General features: G+C 45.0%; 1 protein-coding gene across 4 annotated transcripts in view; it reads left to right on the forward strand.

The window, feature by feature from the left end:
* Positions 1–21,235, forward strand: part of NFATC2 (nuclear factor of activated T cells 2) — a 176,327-nt gene that overhangs the window by 28,694 nt on the left and 126,398 nt on the right. For all 4 annotated transcript variants that reach the window (XM_029611704.1, XM_029611703.1, XM_029611701.1 and 1 more), the window contains exons 4-5: positions 18,785–18,987; positions 20,084–20,256. In XM_029611704.1, coding sequence (XP_029467564.1) covers positions 18,785–18,987; positions 20,084–20,256 — 376 coding nt within the window. The remainder of the gene's footprint in view (positions 1–18,784; positions 18,988–20,083; positions 20,257–21,235) is intronic.

The following is a 21,235-nucleotide window of genomic DNA, read 5'->3' on the forward strand; positions in this document are numbered from 1 at the left end:
CATGTACTGTAATTGTCTTTAAATTGTTTCAGACCGTTACAGAATTACTTCCTGAATGGTTATAGTGTTTGCTATATGTTTTTAGCATGTGCTAATAAGTAAAAAAAAGAGCAAAAAGTTCCCAAAATAAGTCCTTTGCCCCTAATGAAACAAATAATGATACAAAAACATTTTCCCTGCACATCACTAATAATTCACTTTCTGATATTTGATGTTCCTGCTTCTGGCTGATCTTTGGCCTCCATCACTTGTGATGGAGAAGGTACAGAGAAGGGCAACCAAAATGATAAGGGGGATGGAACAGCTCCCCTATGAGGAAAGGCTGAAGAGGTTAGGGCTGTTCAGGTTGGAGAAGAGACGGCTGAGGGGGGATATCATAGAGGTGTTTAACATCATGAGAGGTCTAGAACGGGTAGATGTGAATCGGTTATTTACTCTTTCAGATAATAGAAGGATTAGGGGGCACTCCATGAAGTTAGCATGGGGCACATTTAAAACTAATCAGAGAAAATTCTTTTTCACTCAATGCACAATTAAACTCTGGAATTTGTTGCCAGAGGATGTGGTTAGTGCAGTTAGTGTAGCTGGGTTTAAAAAAGGATTGGATAAGTTATTGGAGAAGTCCATTACCTGCTATTAATTAAGTTGACTTAGAAATTAGCCACTGCTATTACTGACATCAGTAGCATGGGATAGACTTAATGTTTGGGTACTTGCAGCCTGGTTTGGCCTCTGTTGGAAACAGGATGCTGGGCTTGATGGACCCTTGGTCTGACCCAGTGTGGCATGTTCTTATGTTCTTAACAACTGCTTCTCACCCCTTTCTGCTACGTTATAGCCTTGCAGGGCTTAAAGTATAAGAGTCAGTCCAGGCCGGCAGACACTGAAAGATATTTGTTGGCGCCCACTGGATTTCTGAGGGCGTTTGTCCATATTTTTAGGTTTCCATAGGATGGTCTTAGTGCTTCGGAACAGGAAAAGGGAAGCGGTTTGAGGAGCAGGTTTGCCGTTTGGCGTTTAGTTCTTACCAAACGGCATCACCAGACTCTGATTTCACACATCTTACCAAAGGCTGAGGAATGGTTGAGTCACCAGATGGTGATTTATCTATTTTTTTTTTTTTAAAGCTGACCAGGCACGAACAACCACACACACACTGTTAAAAAGACACAGATGAAATAACTCCTGGACGAAGAGAGAAAGTAGCATGAGAAAATAAGAGGGCAGTTCTAGTAAATATTCTGTCTATAGTGTTAAACTGCTATGTGTTGTTTTATTTTATAAAGAATCAATGCATGCTCACCCAATAAAATTACTATCATAAAAAGCTCAAGGCAAATTCAGGTAAAAGGTACAATACATATAAGGCCGGATTTTAAAAGGCCTGCGTGCGTAAAATCCGGGAGTTACGAGCATGGCCGGGCCTTGCGCACGTCGTACGAATTTTCAAAGGGGCCGGCCACGGGTGTAAACCCCGGCACGCGCACAAGTGCCGGGCCTCTTCAAAAGGGCGGGCCGGGGGGGGGGGGCGTGTTCTGGGTGGGGAGGGGCGGCCAACAGCTGCTGTCACGGGGGAAGCACTTGCCGGCAGCTGGCTGGCGTGTGAAAATTGGGGTGGCACGGGAGGGAACTGGGGAAGGCCCAATTGCGTCACCGCGTGGACTTTGCATAAATTCACCACCCCCTCGCGCACGCCTCATGCACGGATTATAAAATCCGGTACGCGTGTGCGCGTGGCCACCCGATTTTATAACATTCGTGGGCCGGCGCGCGCTTGTTATAAGATCTAGCTCATAGTAATTTAAAATATTACATTGACGGCTATCATAAAAAAAAACCTCTTAATATAAAATACTCACCAATATGAAAATACATAAGTGCTTCACAGAACATTAATGTTCCTATAGCTACCCTACCTAAGGTTATGATCCCAGAAGTCATTAGATGCTAAGAGAGGTTGGGCATGATTAGTTATTTGCTGGGAAACATCCCAGGAGAACTGGGAGCTGCAGACAATAGTGTTAATTGCTGTTCTCTCTGTATTAATATAAGATGAAAGATCCAGCAATGGTGTCTAGTGTATATTCTTTAACAGTGCAGCCAGTTTATGTGTGACATTAAAAGCACCTCGCTACTTGTGTCGCATAATTGCCTTGTCAAACCTGCCTGCAGTGACACACACGCAGATGGGTGGTATCAGCATGTCCTTTATTCATTTATAAACAGCCAATTAGCTGGAAGGCAGCAGAATTATTAAATTTGTCCACCCACTTCACTCGCATTCTAGCTGTCTTTTGATTTGTCTAGACAGATGTTTGTAATGCAGTCCGATTTTAAAATTGCTGTTTTATCTTCACTGTGGAGAGAAGAGACTTTATAAATCCCAGGTGCAAAAGTGTAGAGGGAGAAAAGTGTTCTGCTATTCCTCTGTTATTTATTTGTATGTCTCCTCCCCGGCCTTCAAAAGATTGCTCAAAGGGGTTTACAACTTAAAAAAAAATAATGAAAAATATCAGTGTGCAATAAAACAATAATAAACACATTAAAATTAGAATCTAAAAACTGTCATGCCAGCAATTGTAACAATCTTCAGATAATTTAAGTCCTTTAGGACCCAACATACCCATGAGTATGATGATATACTGCACCTTGAGTAGCAACTGCTCTCCACCATGGACGCTGCATTGATTATGGTGTAATGGACTGACTTTTTCATGGCCTGTAGAAAGTTCCGGGACAGAGTTGTGAATTTGTCCTTTTTTATGTGATGTGACGAGGTTGCGGGGTCTTTGCCCTTAAATTAAAAATAAGTAAATAAATAAAGCCGTTTCAAAATAATGTGGTCTTTCATATGTAGCCCTGATCCCCTCTTACGCATGAGACAGGCATGGGGGTTCTCGACCATCGGGTGAACAGGAGGAAAGAATAATCTACAAGACCCTCCAATGGGACGGCACTATCCTCCAATAGGATGGCACTATACTTCCAGTACTGATTTCTCTCAACTAAAACTCCACATGCGAGCTTGATTTTCCCAAAGAATATCCTTTTTCATAGAGAATAAAGAAGTCTATTTATATCATATGTAGTTAATTACCATAAATGTACTCCTCGTCCCCTGCACCTCTAGTTTAGAGGGCAGACTGTCCAGTGAAGCTGCATAAGGAAAACCTTCTCCAGAGGCTTATCCAATAGCTTCTCTATCAGTAAGGCATCCTTCCACCACCACTGGAAAACTTGAATAATATGGCCTGCAGAGACTTCTCAGTAAAGTACAATGAGAGGCATGTTATTTGAAGACAAGCAAGGGGAATACTGAAATAATTATCTCCTTATCATCATTCACTGATTTATAAAGTTTTTTTTTTTTCAATTAAAGTATTTAAACATTTTGATGAAATGGCTCAAAATTTAATGCTAAACTTAGATGATCATACAGATAAGAGCATAAGGTATGCCATGCTGGGTAAGACAAAGAGTCCATCGAGCCAGCATTTAATCTGTTACAGTGGCCAATCCGAGCCACAAGCTCCTGGCAGATCCCAAAGAGTAGATCCATTTCTTGTTGCCCACTCCCAGGCATATAAGCAGTGGTGTTCTCCCCTAAGTCTATCTGGCTAATGATTGTTTACGGATGTTCCTCCAGGAACTTGTTCAGACCCCTTTTAAACTCAGCTCTGCTTAGATGTCTTGACTATATGTCCTTTGGCAACGAGTTCCACAACTTGATTGTGTGATGAGTGAAAAAAAATTTTCCCCCAATTTGTTTTAAATCTGCTGTCAGTTTTAAGTCCACGACAGTCCTTTTCCTATCTGACAGGGTAAATTAACTATTCCCTGTTTACCTGATCCACCCCACTCACGATTTATAAACCTCTATCTTCCACGCTGAAGAGCCCTAATCTTGTAGCCATCCCCTTTATTATTCCAATTGCCCTTCTCTTCTCTGTACCTTTTTCTAGTTCCGCTGTACCTTTTTTTTTTTTTTTTGATGGGGTAATCAAAGCTTCACCCATTGATCGCACTCCATTCCGTTTGGCATCATTCCTAACATTCTATTTGCTTTTCGAAGACTCTGATGCACACTGAGCTGAGGGCTTCAATGTATTTATCCACAGTCACTTCATGATCATTTTCCTGGGTGGGGACTCCTCATACGGAGCCCAGCATTGTGCCTGGAGGGGGCGATGTTGTAAATGTAAATAAGAAATAAATAAAAAATAAACTTGTCCATATTACATTTCATCTGCCATTGAGATGCCCAGTTCCCTAGTCTCGAAAGGTCCTTCTGCAGTGCCTCGGGTTCTGCAGTTGTACAATCTGCTTGTGTTATAACTGCACTGAATATTTTTATGTCATCTGCCGATTTGATCACTTTACTTGTTCTTCATGAATGATCTGGAAAAGGGAGTGAGTTAAACAGCTCTGGCTCCAGTACAGCTTTCCATTGGGAAGGCTGACCATTTAAGTCATTTTCTTTCCTATCTGTCAACCAGTTACCTATCTGCAATTAGACCTCTCCTACTATCCCTTAACTTTTTAATTTCCTGAGGAGTCTCTCATGAAAGACTTTGTCAAATGCACTCTGGAAAAAAATGTATATAATCAACCAAACCTGCCCAAGGAAAGCAAGAACTGAAAATTGGTCACAGAGAAGAGGGATCCGATGAGGATATGAAAGCAAGGATCGATGGGTAGGGAGTGGCATTGCCCTAAAGAGCAGGGATGCAGAAAAATCTTTTCAAGAAACAGGTGCAAGATGAAAGAAGCCTCCATATAGCCCAGCCACTGTAGAAACATTCCTTGGCGAGTGGTTATATGTGCAGCCTGTGTCTGGCCAGTAGGTGTCAGCATTGCGTGATGACTTGAGATTCCCCCCACCCAGGACTTGTGAACGCTGCCTCTGCAGTATCCCTAGACAGGCTGGGGAGCAAAAGCCTGGGCCCTGAAATCAAACCTGGGTCTTTCGCGTGATAGTCACAGGACTAACATTGAGTGACTGCGCCAGCCCTGGTAAAGGTCTACAAGGTTGGTGATGGTTTATTAACTAACTGCACGTTCATGCACTCCTTAAATGGCCTGGACACTCTGAAACAATTGTCCGAAATGAGCCGGGTTTAGAAAGAAGTACGGCCATGCTGTTGTTCATTGCACATTTTTTTCAGTTTGTATATGAAACCCAAATCACTCCACGCCACATTTTCCTAACTTGCCATATAGTTACCTGCCAGAGTGCCTTGCATTCCCCTGGATCATAGACTAAGCCTGTGCCATGTTCAAATTAAAAAAGAGTTATGCAAGAGAGGAAGAAAAAATACTTTTATTGAAAGAAGCAGGATCCTAAAATCCAGAAATAGGGCATGGAAAGATACACAACGTGCCTGGTTTCTCTTTTACCTTGTGCCAAAAAATAGTTGGTCGTTCTCCAGCTTTACCTACATAGAGTTTATGGGAGTCTGACTGTGAACAGCTCAACTCTTCATGCAACATGTTTTCCTTCCAGGTGTTGATCCATAAATTATTCTCCCTCTTCTTGCCTTGTATATGAAATCCAGTGTTTTAATTATAACATACCATACCATAGTATCCAATGCTCTTCATAAGGGCTCGTGTCCATCCTTGACAGCTGAAAAAAGGGTCTCTCTTTTTCAGGATATCCCCAATAAATATGCATATGATATGGGTGCATTTATCTGCACTAGAAAGCAGGCTGATTTTCATATTTTTGGATATTCTGAAAACTAGACCTCTTCCATCCCCTGCCTTTGAGAATGCCTGCCCTATTACCTTCATTGGTTTACCTTGCAGGTAATTTTGTCCACATTGAGAGTGGATAATAACCAAAGCCTGCATTTCCATGGGTAAAACACTGTTTTGCCTACAAAATCCCTTTTGATTATTACCCTCTTGCTGTAAAATTCTGCAACATTTGTAAGATATTACATACTTTATTACACCTATCATCAGACTTTCTTTTGAAAAGCTTTTGAGTTTTATATGAAGGGATATACTGTGTATCTAAATCTCTCTCTCTAGTGGTCACAATTATGTTATGACATAAAAGTAGAGTACCGTTTAGCCAGAATAATGGAAGTTCTTCCAGCCCCCCACTCCACTGTGGCTCAACCTTATTTAGTTTAACTGTTTATTTATTTATTTAAAGATTTTTAATCCGTTCGATCTTGGATACTCAGCAGCTGACAAAATACAGACATAATGAAAACTGTGTAGAGACATAAAATAAAAAAAAATAATAAATACCAATAAAACCAAATCAAATACCAAAAATTAAAAAACATAAACCTGTATGGTTTAATATTACATAAACAAGCAGTAATTTAGAAACAGCTGCAAATAGGCATTAAATGCCTGCTGAAAGAAGATCATGTTTCCTGAGTGTGAGATAACATTGAATATTACGAATATTATCTGCAGCCTAAAGAAGTACGTTCTCTGGTTTCATCTAGACGTACTTGCTGAGCTGTAGGAATTTCAAGCACATTGCAAGTAGAAGATCTTAAAGTGCCCTGCGGTTTATAAAGTTTCAGCAAAGAGCTAACACAGGTGGAAGGTTCATTACTTAAGGTGCAATGTATTATGGTAACAACTTTGAACTGAATGCTCCATTTTACGGGGGGGGGGGGGGGGGGGAACCAGTGTAAAAACCAAGGGCTTCCAGTGGCCTGACTCAACCCTCTTGCCTGTCGTCCTTGTTGTCTAACCTGGTCTAGCTTTTCTCTTGGCTGCTCCTTTCTGCCATGTGGCTCACGGTTCAGATCAGCTCTTGGCAGGGACAGTACTTCCTTGCGACATTGCGGACGGGATAGAAGGTAAGGTTTGTCTTTTTGCGGATGACACTAAGATCTGCAACAGAGTGGACACGCCGGAAGGAGTGGAGAGAATGAGACGGGATCTAAGGAAACTGGAAGAGTGGTCGAAGATATGGCAGCTGAGATTCAATGCCAAGAAGTGCAAAGTCATGCATATGGGGAGTGGAAATCCGAATGAATTGTACTCGTTGGGGGGGGAAAGGCTGATGTGCACGGAGCAGGAGAGGGACCTTGGGGTGATAGTGTCTAATGATGTGAAGACAGCGAAACAATGCGACAAGGCGATAGCAAAAGCCAGAAGAATGCTGGGCTGCATAGAGAGAGGAATATCGAGTAAGAAAAGGGAAGTGATTATTCCCTTGTACAGGTCCTTGGTGAGGCCTCACCTGGAGTACTGTGTTCAGTTCTGGAGACCGTATCTACAAAAAGACAAAGACAAGATGGAAGCGGTACAGAGAAGGGCGACCAGGAAGGTGGAGGATCTTCATCGGATGACGTACGAGGAGAGATTGAAGAATCTAAATATGTACACCCTGGAGGAAAGGAGGAGCAGAGGTGATATGATACAGACTTTCAGATACTTGAAAGGTTTTAATGATCCAAAAACAACGACAAACCTCTTCCGTAGGAAAATAATCAGCAGAACCAGGGGTCACGATTTGAGGCTCCAGGGAGGAAGATTCAGAACCAATGTCAGGAAGTATTTCTTCACAGAGAGGGTGGTGGATGCCTGGAATGCCCTTCCGGAGGAAGTGGTGAAGACCAGAACTGTGGAAGACTTCAAAGGGGCGTGGGATAAACACTGCGGATCCATAAAGTCAAGAGGCCGCCAATGAAGAGTGGGTGACTCGCCAGAATGATGGCTATTGACACAATACCCTTATTAAATAAACATACACATGCTTACTGTGACTCCTACATCGCTCTAAGCTTCAACAGCAAGAGGTAATGGAAAAAAGGATTTGCACTCACAAAGAGGGGAGTAGCTGGCTTGTTACGGCGGTTACTACCCCAAACCAAATATGCCTGATACTTCACTTTCAATGCATATACAGCATAGCTCTCTGCTTCAATGACAGGGGAGAAGAATAACTGATACTTCACACATCCAGCAGAGCTCTCTGCTACAACGGCAAGGGAGAAGAAAAAGGGTTTGCACTCAAAAAGCGGGGAGTAGCTGGCTTGTTACGGCGGTTACTACCCCAAACCAAATGTGCCTGATACTTCACTTTCCATGCATATCCAGCATGGTTCTCTGCTTCATCGGCATGGGAGAAAGACTGATACATCACGCATTTCCAGCATAGCTCTCTGCTTCAACGGCAGGGGAAAAAACAAAAAACTGATGCTTCATGCATATCCTGCATAGCTTCAACGACAGGGGTGAAGAAATAAAGGATTCGCAATCACAAAGCGAGGAGTAGCTGGCTTGTTACGGCGGTTACTACCCCAAACCAAATGTGCCTGATACTTCACTTTCAATGCATATCCAGCATAGCTCTCTGCTTCAACGGCAGGGGAGAAGAAAAAAAAAACCAACAAGGGCTGTACAACATAGTCTAGATAAAACAAATAAGCATGGGTGTAGCTTGCTTATCGCGGCGGTTACTGCCCCTACTACCCCTAACTAATCAAGCTAGATATTTCACTTGGATGCAGCTCCATCACTGCTCTCTACATTAATGGTGGGGGTGGAAGGGGAATAGAACAAGGAGCTAAGAGAAACAGATAAGTATGAGAGAAAAAATGTGTGAGGCTTGCTGGGCAGACTGGATGGGCCATTCGGTCTTCTTCTGCCGTCATTTCTATGTTTCCGTTAGATAAACTACGTGGTTGCCTAGAGCGCCAACATTTGGGGGGGGGGGGGGAGGGCAAAATCCCAACAGCACAAGGGCCCAAAGGAGAGCTGTGCCAGAGCCAACAGCGCCAGAGAAGGGAGTGCGGTGCTGGGCCTGTTGTGGAAGCTAAGTTGAGTGGAGAGGGTGTGCATGACCAAAGGTTCGCCTAGGGCCCTGGCTGTTTGGACTGCAGGATGATCCGGTATGTTAACCGGGGCCGGAGATCCATTTCCTGGGACGAGAGTGTCCGGATGGATAATGGATCTCCGGATCAATGGCGTTCTGCTGCACTGGCCGTTCTTATGATGCACTTTGCCCACTGCATTCTACGTGAAACTGCTATCTTCGCAAAGTCTCTTGCTGTTGTCATAATTTCCTTTAATAAAGAATTCTGGTTCACCGAGTGCAGATTTTATGTAACAGTTTTATGATTCATTTTCTGCTCCATCTGGCCCCAGCCCAGCGAGTCCTAGCATTTTATGATTGCCCAGATAAAAAGGCAATATGAAGGCTACATCGCTGTTACTATAGCAACTGTTCCAATCTAAAACCGTTTCCTGTTTCCGCTCCATCTCTACAAATACTTGTAAGTGCGTTTTCTGCTTAACAGACGTTAAGGCATTGATATTATGTATACTGGCATGCTTAAGCAGGCTCTGAAAGGACAAGCTCTGTGTCCTAAGGTTGCTTTCTCTCTGTGGTACAGTTAACAGATTCTGCTTCCTTGGCCCATTTTAAACTCCGTTTGTATTTTTGTGGCACGCCGTGCATGCTGCTTTGATTTCAAAAGTGGTGCTCCCAAACTAGGGTGGTCCGCTGGCTCCATACACTCAGGACAGGTTGATCGACTCCTGGTATATATATATATATATATTTTTTTTTTTACCCCAATCACCCAGGCGGATGTGTAAAGGAAATGGGAAGTATGGGGTTAAAACTAGGACTGGATCAACTGTCCAGGGGGGAAAAAAAATTAACAAACCCAGAGTCCACTGGCAGCTGTACAGCAGCACTGCTGCCCGCAAACAGTGTGCCAGGGAGGTCCTGCTGTGCAGAGACGTAGCCTGGGCCCATCTCCTTTTAGCTTCTGACATCTCCGCTGGGAAGCAGGCCACACCGATAGCTGCCCCAGACTTAACTCACTATTGGTTTTGTTCAGACTCTGATGCGGGGTAAGCCGAGTTACAAACCTTGATTGACGCACAGTAGCCACATCACATCTGCGCAAGCCCTCTACACGGCTTGTACCAGTGGGTGAATAGAATCACGCACTCATCTTTCCACCCCATACTCGAGTAACCCCAGTTAGCAGGCAAGCGTCCTTTTTTTTTCATCGCACCATTACTCTTCGTTGCTTCAGTAATATTAGTATTCCCATCAGCACTGATATTGATCAAACACATTCTTCTTCTTCTTTTTTTTTTTTAAAGAATCAGCAGGCTGGTAAATCAGACATTTTATAATCCTAGTCCCAGTTTCTACATTCGGCACTGCCGAGCACAGCAGCTGTCGAGGCTGGCAGAGGGAAAAGATTTAGACGGAGCAGGCCTCCAAACATGGTAGTGATGGCACATCTGCCCTACAGGTAGCTCACGGGTCGGTACCGAAGCCGAGAAGCTTGGAGTTATGAGGCCAGCCCAGCGGCTCAGTGGCAGTTGCTGCGCATCGCCTTACCAGCGGTACCCAGGCTGGGTTACCTCGCCAAGCTTCGGACTGGAGCTGTGGAGGCAACGTTCACAATCCTCGGTCGTCGAGGGTCTTGGCCGTCGCTCAGTGGTGAGATACTTGGTGGCCAGACTGCAGGGTCCGCTTTAAACTGGGTTCCGGAAAGGAAATGTCATCCAGGACTCTCACCGTAACTGAGCCGAGTTGGGAGGGAGATGTAGAAATGGTTTTGGGGAGGGGAAGGGGTGGGAAGTGATTACCCTCCCAAATAGTCGCCAATGGAAGCTCAATGGCAAATGAACCCAAAGGGGCAGGAAGAAACTGGCGAGCTAAAAAAAAAAAAAAAAAGGTGGGGGAGCGCGGTAACTCAGCAGCCCTGCCACCCGTTACCCTGTAGAGGGAACGAGAGTTTAATTCCCAGATCAAGATTCTGCTGCCCCGGGCTGAGCAGGGATGCGGCAGAGGTAGCACTCGCCACCCCTCGGCCGGTGTTCGGATTCAGCGAGCACAGTTTCACGCAGCGGGGGGGCCGGTGCTGTGACGCCTGGCCCCAGTCAGGGAACACGATAAAGAGAAAAAAAAAAGCTGGGACCGAAGGTTGGTGGTACCAGTTCCCAGCCCCCCCCCCCCCCACTCTGATGAAGCAGGAGTAAACCATTGCCCCCCTCCCTTCCAAAAAAATAAAAAAGAGAAGATACAAGCGTTAGGTTGCGCTAGAAGAACAAATGAGGTGAGATGGCTAAATTTAGGAAGGACAGGAGAGAGAGAAAGAGATGGAGTTCCAGCCGACGAAGCAAAATAGTAAAAAAAAATATAAATAAATAAAAAATGGTTTTGTGCATGAATCATGTCAGCCCGATATTTCCATCCCCTTTTGGGACCTTTAGTGTTGATGTAGCGTCTCAAGAGTTTCAAATGTGTAACAGGAAATTGAATACAAAATGTATAAATGTTTCAGACTCTGAAGTCTTCCCTCGGCTGGATCGCCGGCCCTGCGGTAGACGTGTCTGTTTTCAGTTTGTGGTGCTGTGAGAAATGTGAGTTTATTTAGAAGGCTCTTCCAGAGAGAGAGAGGGAGAGCAGATTTCCCTGGCTGAAAGATCGCTGCCTGCTGGGTTTTGTTCCTCTATGAAGTGACTTCCCTGGCAGCGGCTACCCAGCGGAACCCTGTTACAGCGAACTCTGCTATCGTGAGTTTCCTGAGACACTCTGAACGTTTCCTGAAGTCCGACTTCCTTCCAGTGTATTTCAAAGGAGCGAACTATGTTGGAACATCCAAGTTTCCTGTTATAGTGGCCTGCACAGGACTCATTGTCAAGCAGCAGTGCTTCCTATTCACGGTGAAAAAAAAATTGAAAAAAAAACCAACCCATCAAATTTGGCAGCATGGAGGCAGTAGTTGAAGGTGAATAAAACTTTGATTGGCTGAACGCCCCCTGGTGGTGGTGCTTTATAATTTAATGTGCGCTGTTTGGAGAAGTCCTTTATTGAAGATGTCAGTCATAAGGAAATGGTTCACAGTGACAAGAGGATATCCGAAAGAGAGAGACAGGAGCAGCAAACTGCTTCCTACTTTCACGCGTATGAAACTCCCCTTTAGCTGGGTAGCCACCTGCTTTCCAAAAGTGTGTGTGTGTGTGTACATATGCCCGTGCATGTCCGGTGAACACGTGTGTTAGATTGTATCATGTGCTGTTCTCACATTTATTAAGATGCACTACAAGCAGGACTGACTAGTGAACAAGCAAAACAAAAAACACCGTTTTCTGTGGAAACCTGTGAAATCGACAGCCAGACCGCAGTTTCACGTTATTCAGATTGCCTAAATTTAGGAAGATTGCCAGAAGAAATAAGAATCCTGAGGGCTATACTCAAAAGCCATTAAGATGTATAACGTAATAGTTATCCGTCTAAATGGCTTACCCGGCTATATTCAGCCCTTATCCAGCTAACTTTGCTATCCAGGCTGTATCTGAATATAGACCACCCTAAATTTAGACCTACAATTAATTTCCCTAGATTTAAATGGCAAAGTTTGGGGTCCAGCGCTGAAAATCAATGCTAAGTGCCTAATTTCCCTCCTCCCTGTTGCTATCCTAAATTTAGGTTATTAGTTCTACCCTGTTCTCACAGGACAAGCAGGATGTTAGTCCTCACATATGGGTGACAACATCAGGATGGAGCCCAAACACAGAAAACTTTTGTCAAAGTTTCTGGAACTTTGACTGGCACCTACTGGGCATGCCCAGCATAGCACCAACCCTGCATCCAGCAGGGGTCCCCTTTCTTTTTTCCGCTCAGCAGTAGCCACGCGGGTTAAGGAGCTCTTCAGATATTTCTGACAGGAATTCTCCTCATGGAACTTCTTCAAGAAAATTTCAAAATTTTTATCCCACAGGGGTCCCCCTATCGATAACTTTACTCCACGGTCGACCGGTAAGCTTTTTTACCTGCTTGCGGTTGATTCCCGTCGAGTTTTTCCATCGTGGCCTACTGGCCATCGATCGCATCGCGGCTAAATTTTGTCGAGGCCATGGCGTCTGGTTTCCGTCGGTGCCCCAACTGCACTCAATGTCCATCACTGACCCTCATACAGTCAGCATGATGTGTTTGGGGTCCGACCATGATGTCCTAACTTGCACCAAATGTGCCCAAATGACACCAAAAGGTCGCAAGGCTAGACTGGAGAAGATGGAACTTCTCTTTCGGTATAAAACCCCGACTCCATCGATAGCTTCGACGTCGTCTGAACCAGTGCCGTCTGCTTCGTGTCAGCACCATGAAATCGCTGCTGCCTGACCGGCTTCGACGACTCCATGGTTGTTGACTTCTTCTGTCTCCACGGGAAAAGGACCTGGGAGAACACAGTGAAAAACGTCGACACCACCATCGAAAAGCTCAGGCCATCAATACAGGCAAGCCCTTGGCATTGATGTTGTCTGAGTCACCGACAAAGAAATCCCATCCAGAAAAGGCCCCATCCTCTTCTGTGTCTGGGTCACCAAGGTGTTCCCCACCTGGACAGGTGCCGGGAGCTGCGACTCCACTTTCACCGGTGGACCCTCTGGCTATGCCAGTGCTGCCTCCTACTCCGGAACCGGGGCTCCACGCTCCAGTTTTCCGCGAGGAATTGGATTGGATGATCCAAGAGGCCATCGGAAAAGCACTCCAGGGGTTCAAAACTCCATCGATACCGGTGCCAGTTCCCGAACCGGTCCCAACCCGATACCCATGGCTCTTGCACCGCTACTGGCTAGAATGGATGCATTAATCGGTGCCCTTCCACCAGTGGATCCGAGGGAACCAGTGCCCCCAATTCCTTCTACACCGATACCCTTATCGTTAGATGAAGAAGGAACACCGATCTCCATTCCACCCTCCGGAGTGCTGCCACCGACGTGTCCATCGATGCCCCCGTCGATGCCTACTGTGCCTCCATCGATGCCTTCAGTGCCTCCGATTCCATCGGTGCCTAGGCCTGGACCTTCAGGATTAGCACAGTTTCTCCCAGCTGATGATCCCATGGGAGCTGGTGACTAGCCTTATGATCTCTGGACCGATGACACGTCCCAGGACACTTGACGATCTACCTTCACAGCCCTCTCCACCTTATGAAAGAAGACGTTCTCCTCCAGAGGACTTATCTTTCATTAATTTTATAAAGGAGATGTCTGAAACAATTCCATTTCAACTTCAGATGGAAGAGGACTCCAGGCACAAGTTGCTGGAAGTACTCTAGTTCATTGATGCTCCTAAGGAAATCATGTCTATTCCAGTACATGAGATCCTTATTGATCTATTGAAAAGAAATTGGGAGCATCCAGGTTCTGTACCTCCTGTCAATCGCAAGACAGATGCTACTTACTTAGTACAGTCAGCTCCTAGTTTTCAATGATTACAGCTAGAGCATCACTCAGTGGTTGTGGAGTCAGCCCAGAAAAGAGAAAGACGGTCCAAGCCTCATTCTATACTTCCAGGAAAAGAACAAAAGTTCCTGGATGCATTGGACAGAAGTGTATTTCATGGTTCAATGCTAATTTCTCGCATTGCTTCCTATCAATTATACATGACACAGTATAATAGGGACCGTTCAAAAAGATCCAAGATTTTTCTGAATCTCTACCAGAACAGTTTCAAGACCAGCTTCATACCCTTGCTCAAAAAGGTCTAGATGCTGGCAAGAATGAGGTCCGTGCTGCATATGACATCTTTGACACTGCCTCTAGAGTCTCTGCAGCAGGAATAAGTGCAAGATGGGCCTGGCTTAAGTCTTCAGACCTCAGACCAGAAGTACAGGATAGGTTAGCTGACTTACCCTGTGCTGGTGATAATCTTTTCGGGGAAAAGATTCAAGAAACAGTGGCAGCTTAAGGACCACCATGAGACTCTCTGCCAACTCTCCTTAGTACCTTCTGATAACTCTTCCTCTTCCAAGAGATCTTTCAGAAGAGACTCCAAGAGGCCTGCTTATAAACCAAGGAGAGATTACCCTCTGGCTTCCAGAGGTCGTCCCTCTAGGCCTTACCAAAAAGGCCAATCCAGACAACCTTGGACCCAAAAGACACAGTCAGCCCCTCAGCTGGGCCCAGCATCTGGCTTTTGACTCCTTCCTGGAGAGCAGTGCCCAGCCTCCTCTTCCTTCTGTACCCATAGGAGGTTGATTGTGTCACTTCACCAGCATTTGGCACACAATCACGACAGATCAGTGGGTACTAGCTGTAGTGACTCAAGGTTACCACCTCAACTTTCCTCACCGTTCCACCGGATTCCCCACTTCTGCTGACATGGGGAACATCCGACCACTCTCACCTTCTCGATCAGGAAGTTTCCATCCTCCTCAAGTCCTGGGCAATAGAACCAGTACCCTTCTCCCTGCAGGGCCAGGGATTCTATTCCCGGTATTTTCTAATCCCAAAAAAGTCAGGTGGCATTCGCCCAATTCTGGACCCTCGCGCCTTAAACAAATACCTACAAAGAGAGAAGTTCAAGATGGTGACCTTGGGTTCTCTACTTCCACTTCTGCAAAGGGAAGACTGGCTCTACTCTCTAGACCTCCTGGACGCTTACTCGCACATCTCAATCACTCAGTCACATTGCAGATTCCTGCGGTTCCTAGTAGGCCCAAACCACTTCCGGTATCGAGTGTTGCCATTCGGCCTAGCATCTGCCCCATGAGTCTTCACCAAGTGTCTCGTCATGGTAGCAGCCTATCTCAGGACTCAAAGTGTCCACGTCTACCCCATCTTGACGATTGGTTGATCAGGGCTCCCACTCATCAAACTGCACTGACGTCCCTACGTCTCACTTTGCATACCCTGATCTCCCTAGGATTCCTCATAAACTATCCAAAATCTAGGCTAGTTCCATCCCAAACCCTATTGTTCATAGGGGCCAACTTGGATACTTTAAAAGCGAAAGCCTTCCTACCCGGGGATTGGGCTCTCACTCTCGCTTCTCTGGCCCATCAACTGCATTCTCGACAACACTCAACTGCACGTCACTTTCTGATCTTACTGGGTCATATGGCCTCCTCGGTGAATGCACTTCGATGGCCCGTCTTGCCATGAGAGTAATGCAGTGAACTCTAAAATCGCAGTGGATTCAGTCTTCTCAGCCAATGTCCACCATTGTCCACATCACCAACCAGTTCCACTTATCACTGACTTGGTGGATAAACCAATCCAATCTTCTTCAAGGCCTTCCATTTCAGGTTGCAGAACCTCAAATAACTTTGACAACAGATGCCTCCAACCTCAGCTGGGGTGCACATGTTGCAAACCTGCAAACTCAGGGCATCTGGTCTCCAGAGGAAGCTAAACACTAGATACATTTCCTAGAGCTTCATGCAATCAGATATGCTCTCAGGGTCTTTCGCAGTATTACCTCTCCAACAAGGTCATCTTGATTCAAACAGACAACCAGGTGGCCATATGGTACATCAACAAGCAAGGTGGAACAGGCTCCTACCTTCTGTGTCAGGAAGCTGCACAGATAAGGGCAGAGGCTTTTTCTCACTCGATGTGCCTCAGGGCCATCTATTTATTTATTTATTTATTTATTTAACATTTCTTATATACCGATATCCGTTCGCACATCGTATCGGTTCACAATGAACATAAAACTTTGGGCATTGCCCTTACATATAACACATAAAGATGGTGAACTCAGTAACATATAGATAATCTTCGGGAGGAGATTATCTACTTGCCGGGAGTGGACATTGTGTTGGCAGACAAGCTGAGTCACACTTTTCAACCACACGAGTGGTCCCTCAACCCCACAGTAGCGGACTCAATATTCCAACGCTGGGGTTACTCTCACATAGACCTCTTTGTGATAATCCACAACCGCAAAGTAGGAAACTTCTGTTCTCTCACTCGCAGCCAACAATTGCAGCCAAGAGACGCTTTCTCCCACTCGTGGACCAGCAGTCTCCTTTATGCATACCCTCCACTTCCACTCGTTTTGAAGACTTCCACTCGTTTCGAAGTTGCGAAAGGACAGGGGATTGATGATTCTGATAGCCCCTCACTGGCCACACCAGGTGTGGTTTCCAATACTTCAGGACCCATCAATTCGCCGGCACATTCTTCTGGGGAAGGACCTGCTTCTGATCACTCAGAACGACGGATGCCTACGTCACCCCAACCTCCAGGCCTTATCTCTGACTGCCTGGATGTTGAAAGGTTAATACTTCAGCCTCTTAACCTTTCAGAGCCGGTTTCCCGTGTCCTGGTAGCTTCACGAAAGCCTTCCACAAGAAAGTCTTATCTCTATAAATGGAACAGGTTTATGGTATGGTGTACTTCCATGTCCATCGACCCCCTTCACTTGTTCCACAGCGAAGTTTCTTGACTATCTCTGGCACCTGTCAGTCAGGCCTGAAAACTTCCTCTATCAGGGTGCACGTCAGTGCGGTGGCTGCCTTCTATAAAGGTGTCGGGGGATGTCTCCATATCGGTAGAACCCCTGGTAACACGCTTTTTGAGGGGCTTACTGCACCTAAAACCTCCATTGCGCCCTCCGGCCCCTTCTTGAGACCTTAACGTGGTTTTGGGGTGGCTCATGAAACCGCCGTTTGAGCCTCTCCAATCCTGTGATCTCTGCTATCTCACCTGGAAGGTGATTTTTCTTCTGGCGATCACATCCGCTTGCAGAGTTAGTGAGTTGCAGGCCTTAGTCACCTACCCGCCTTACACTAAACTTCTGCATGACAGCACTCACGCACTCACCCTAAGTTTTTACCTAAGGTAGTATCGGAGTTTCATATGAATCAATCCATTATACTACCCACTTTCTTTCCCAGGCCCCATTCAAGTCCAGGAGAACAGGCTCTGCATACTCTCGACTGTAAACGTGCTCTAGCTTTCTACCTAGACCGTACAGCCACCCACAGAAAGTCCACTCAATTGTTTGTCTCTTTTGTTACCATCAAATTGGGTAAACCTGTGGGAAAGCAGACCCTCTCCTCCTGGTTAGCGGACTGTATTTCCTTTTCCTATCAGCAGGCAGGCATTCCGCTCCAAGATTGTGTCAAAGCACACTGGGCTATGGCGACCACAGTAGCGCATCTCCGCTCTGTGCCACTTACTGACATTTGTAAAGCTGCTAACTGGAGCTCTCTCCATACCTTTGCAGCCCATTATTGCTTAGACAAGGCTGGCAAACAAGATTCCATCTTCGGCCAGTCTGTCCTACACAACTTATTTGCCAATTAATGTACCAACAGCCTTCCACCGACCCATCAGGATTCAGGATGCCCTTTAAACCAAATTTTCACCCCAGTTGTTGTGCCTGTTCCACGTCTTTGGGTACATTTGGTGCATTGCTCGGGCATCCTCAGCTCGGTACTCACCCATATGTGAGGACTACCATCTTGCTTGTCCTGTGAGAAAGCAGAGTTGCTTACCTGTAACAGGTGTTCTCACAGGACAGCAGGATATTAGTCCTCACAAAACCCGCCTGCCACCCCGCGGTGTTGGGTTCGTTACGGTTTCTTATTTTTCGCATGTACTTTTACTATAAGATGAGACTGAAGGGGGACCCCTGCTGGATGCAGGGTTGGTGCTATGCTGGGCATGTCCAGTAGGTGCCAGTCAAAGATCTAGAAACTTTGACAAAAGTTTTCCGTGATTGGGCTCCATCCTGATGATGTCACCCATATGTGAGAACTAACATCCTGCTGTCCTGTGAGAACACCTGTTACAGGTAAGCAACTCTACTTTTTCAAAGGGGCTGATACAGGGACCTAATTCTCCCAAGTTAGGCACATAAGTCCTTTGAAAATTAACCCCCCAAATCTTCTTTCCTCTCCAAAACATAGAAGAAATCAAAGTTGCATCCACCAAGGGAAGGCCCCTGACTCCCATTTCACCTGCTGTTTGAAGTTCAAGGAAATTTCAGTGCTGTGAATGAGAAAATAACATCAAAACTCTTACTCTCTCTCCTTAGCTTCATGGCTACATGGATAACAAGCCTCTGGGCCTTCAAATCTTCATTGGGACAGCAGATGAGCGCATTCTTAAACCTCATGCGTTCTACCAAGTCCATCGCATCACTGGGAAAACCGTCACCACCACCAGTTATGAGAAAATCATTGGCAACACCAAGGTCCTAGAAATCCCCCTGGAGCCTAAGAGTAACATGAAAGCAACGTAAGTACTAACTCACAACAGTATTCAAGGGAATAAATATTTTCCAGTGACTTACTCTCAATTTGTATTTAGTCTACAGAAACATCTATATGTGTTAACAAATGTTACCTGCAAATTTTGAATATTTACACTAATATATATAAAAATGACTTATTACAGTATATTCTATGGCGTATTAAACTGCTAATTAGCACACATATTGAATTAGTATCCAGATATTCAGAAATATCAGTTACAGATAAAACAACGTAATCGTCATTTTATTGCCCAGATGTTTGTATAAATCACTGATACTTCTTGTCATGCTGCGAGACTGTTGTTTTTCTGCTTTCTATTTGAATTTAGAAAATCTGCTTTGGGGGGGGGGGGGGGATTTATTTTGCAACGAATGGTACTTGCCCTTTGAAAATTATCCCACCAAAGCTGCCCACATGCATTTTTACCTGCTAATGTGTGAACGTAGTTTTTTGGGGGGAAAGGTTATGCATACACTTTTGAAAATGCAAAAGTGTACGCGTAATTCCAAAGCCTTTCCCAGCCCCGCCTATAAGGATGTGCATGTATACAGGCCCTATGTCTGTCCTTTAACGGGCGGGCAGTTTTGTAAAAGCCCATTTCCATGGGGAAAGCACTGTTTCATGTGCAGAAGTGGCTTTGAAAACCACTCTCCCTGTGATGGATGTTTCTCTGAGGAGTTAGATACGTTAGTTTTGAAAAGCAGTTTGGCGTAGTAGCTAGAGAATAGAATTTATGAGTTAGTAGATATCTCGGGATCTGAATTCAAGACTCTGTTGACTTCCAACATGACTTTAAGAAAATTATTTTATTGCGTGCGTCCATTTACCTAACTGTAAATGGAAAATAAGGTTCCTTCTACCTTCCCCCCCCCCCCTTCTTTGGAAATAAATTATACTTCGGTATAAAAAAAGAATATAAATAAATAAATAAATAAATAGCCAGACCATCCACTCAAATGTGGTTGCATGCATGTATGACTCTGCAGTACTAAACATGCCACATCCACGCTGTGCTCCTCTTTGAATGACAGACATTATAGAAATGCTTATGATCATTACTATTATTGCTGTTTTGTTAGCATTGACTGTGCTGGAATTCTGAAGCTGAGGAATGCTGACATCGAGCTGCGGAAAGGTGAAACAGATATCGGAAGGAAGAACACTCGAGTGCGGCTGGTGTTTCGAGTCCATATCCCCGAACCCAGTGGCAGGATCGTTTCTTTGCAAGTGGCTTCCACTGCCATCGAATGCTGTAAGTCTGACCCCCTATTGCCTTCAGAATCTTTCAAATTGATGGAAACATGTACATCTTCACTTCAAAGCCTCCTTTGTAGGCCTTTGTTGCTGACCAATGAAGCCTGGGAAACGGAGAAGCGATAACAGAGTGATCTGGTTGGCTGTTAGGTCTCCTTTCTCTTCAGATTCTGGGCGCAGTGTCACTACTCCATAAGTAAATATTCGAAGTGGTATGACTGCTCAACTCATTTATTTAAAATTATTTGTTTACCTCATGTTCCAAAGATCAAGGCCGTTCACACCTTGAACGCATACATAAAATAGGTCAAATACAAAATGCAATGCATACATATAGATGCATACATTTGCTTCAGTTTTACACATTTCTGTTCTCTGCAGTGAAAAAAGTCCTTTTGGTGTTAATTCTCATCTTCGAAAGCCTTTTTAAGCAGCCACATTTTAAAATCTTATTTTTAAGCATTTTGATGTCCATCGTATGTCTCAGTCGTTCTGGCACAGAGTTCCAGATTATGGGTCCGGTGACCAAAAAGGTGCACGCCCTGATTTCCCCGTGGCTGGTTTTGGTGAATTGCTCGTATTGTTAGTGGAGCCTTATTGGCAGATCTTAGATTCTGCTGCGGCGCATGGAAATGAAGTGCTGCACCGGTACCCGTGATGATCTTGTACAGAGAAATGTTATACTGCATTCTAAATGGAATCGGGAGCCAGAGCCAGGGTTATGTGTTGTATCTTGAATGCCCGGCGAGTGTGCATGTGGCTGGGTTCTGAAGTAGTTGTTCTCAGTGTATTTCCAGGTATGCCTAGCAAAAGTGAATTACAGTAAGACAAGTGTTTGGAGAACTGTGCAAGAATCTTTGAGCTCTAGGAGACGTTTTAATCTTTTTAACATGTGCAGTTTGCGATAGCCTGCTTTAATGTGTTCTCTCATGGTTAAACAACTGTCCACTATTGCCCCCAAGGTCATGTACTTTTCT

The sequence above is a fragment of the Rhinatrema bivittatum genome, chromosome 8, assembly GCF_901001135.1.
Source record: "Rhinatrema bivittatum chromosome 8, aRhiBiv1.1, whole genome shotgun sequence".
Taxonomy (NCBI): Eukaryota; Metazoa; Chordata; class Amphibia; order Gymnophiona; family Rhinatrematidae; genus Rhinatrema; species Rhinatrema bivittatum.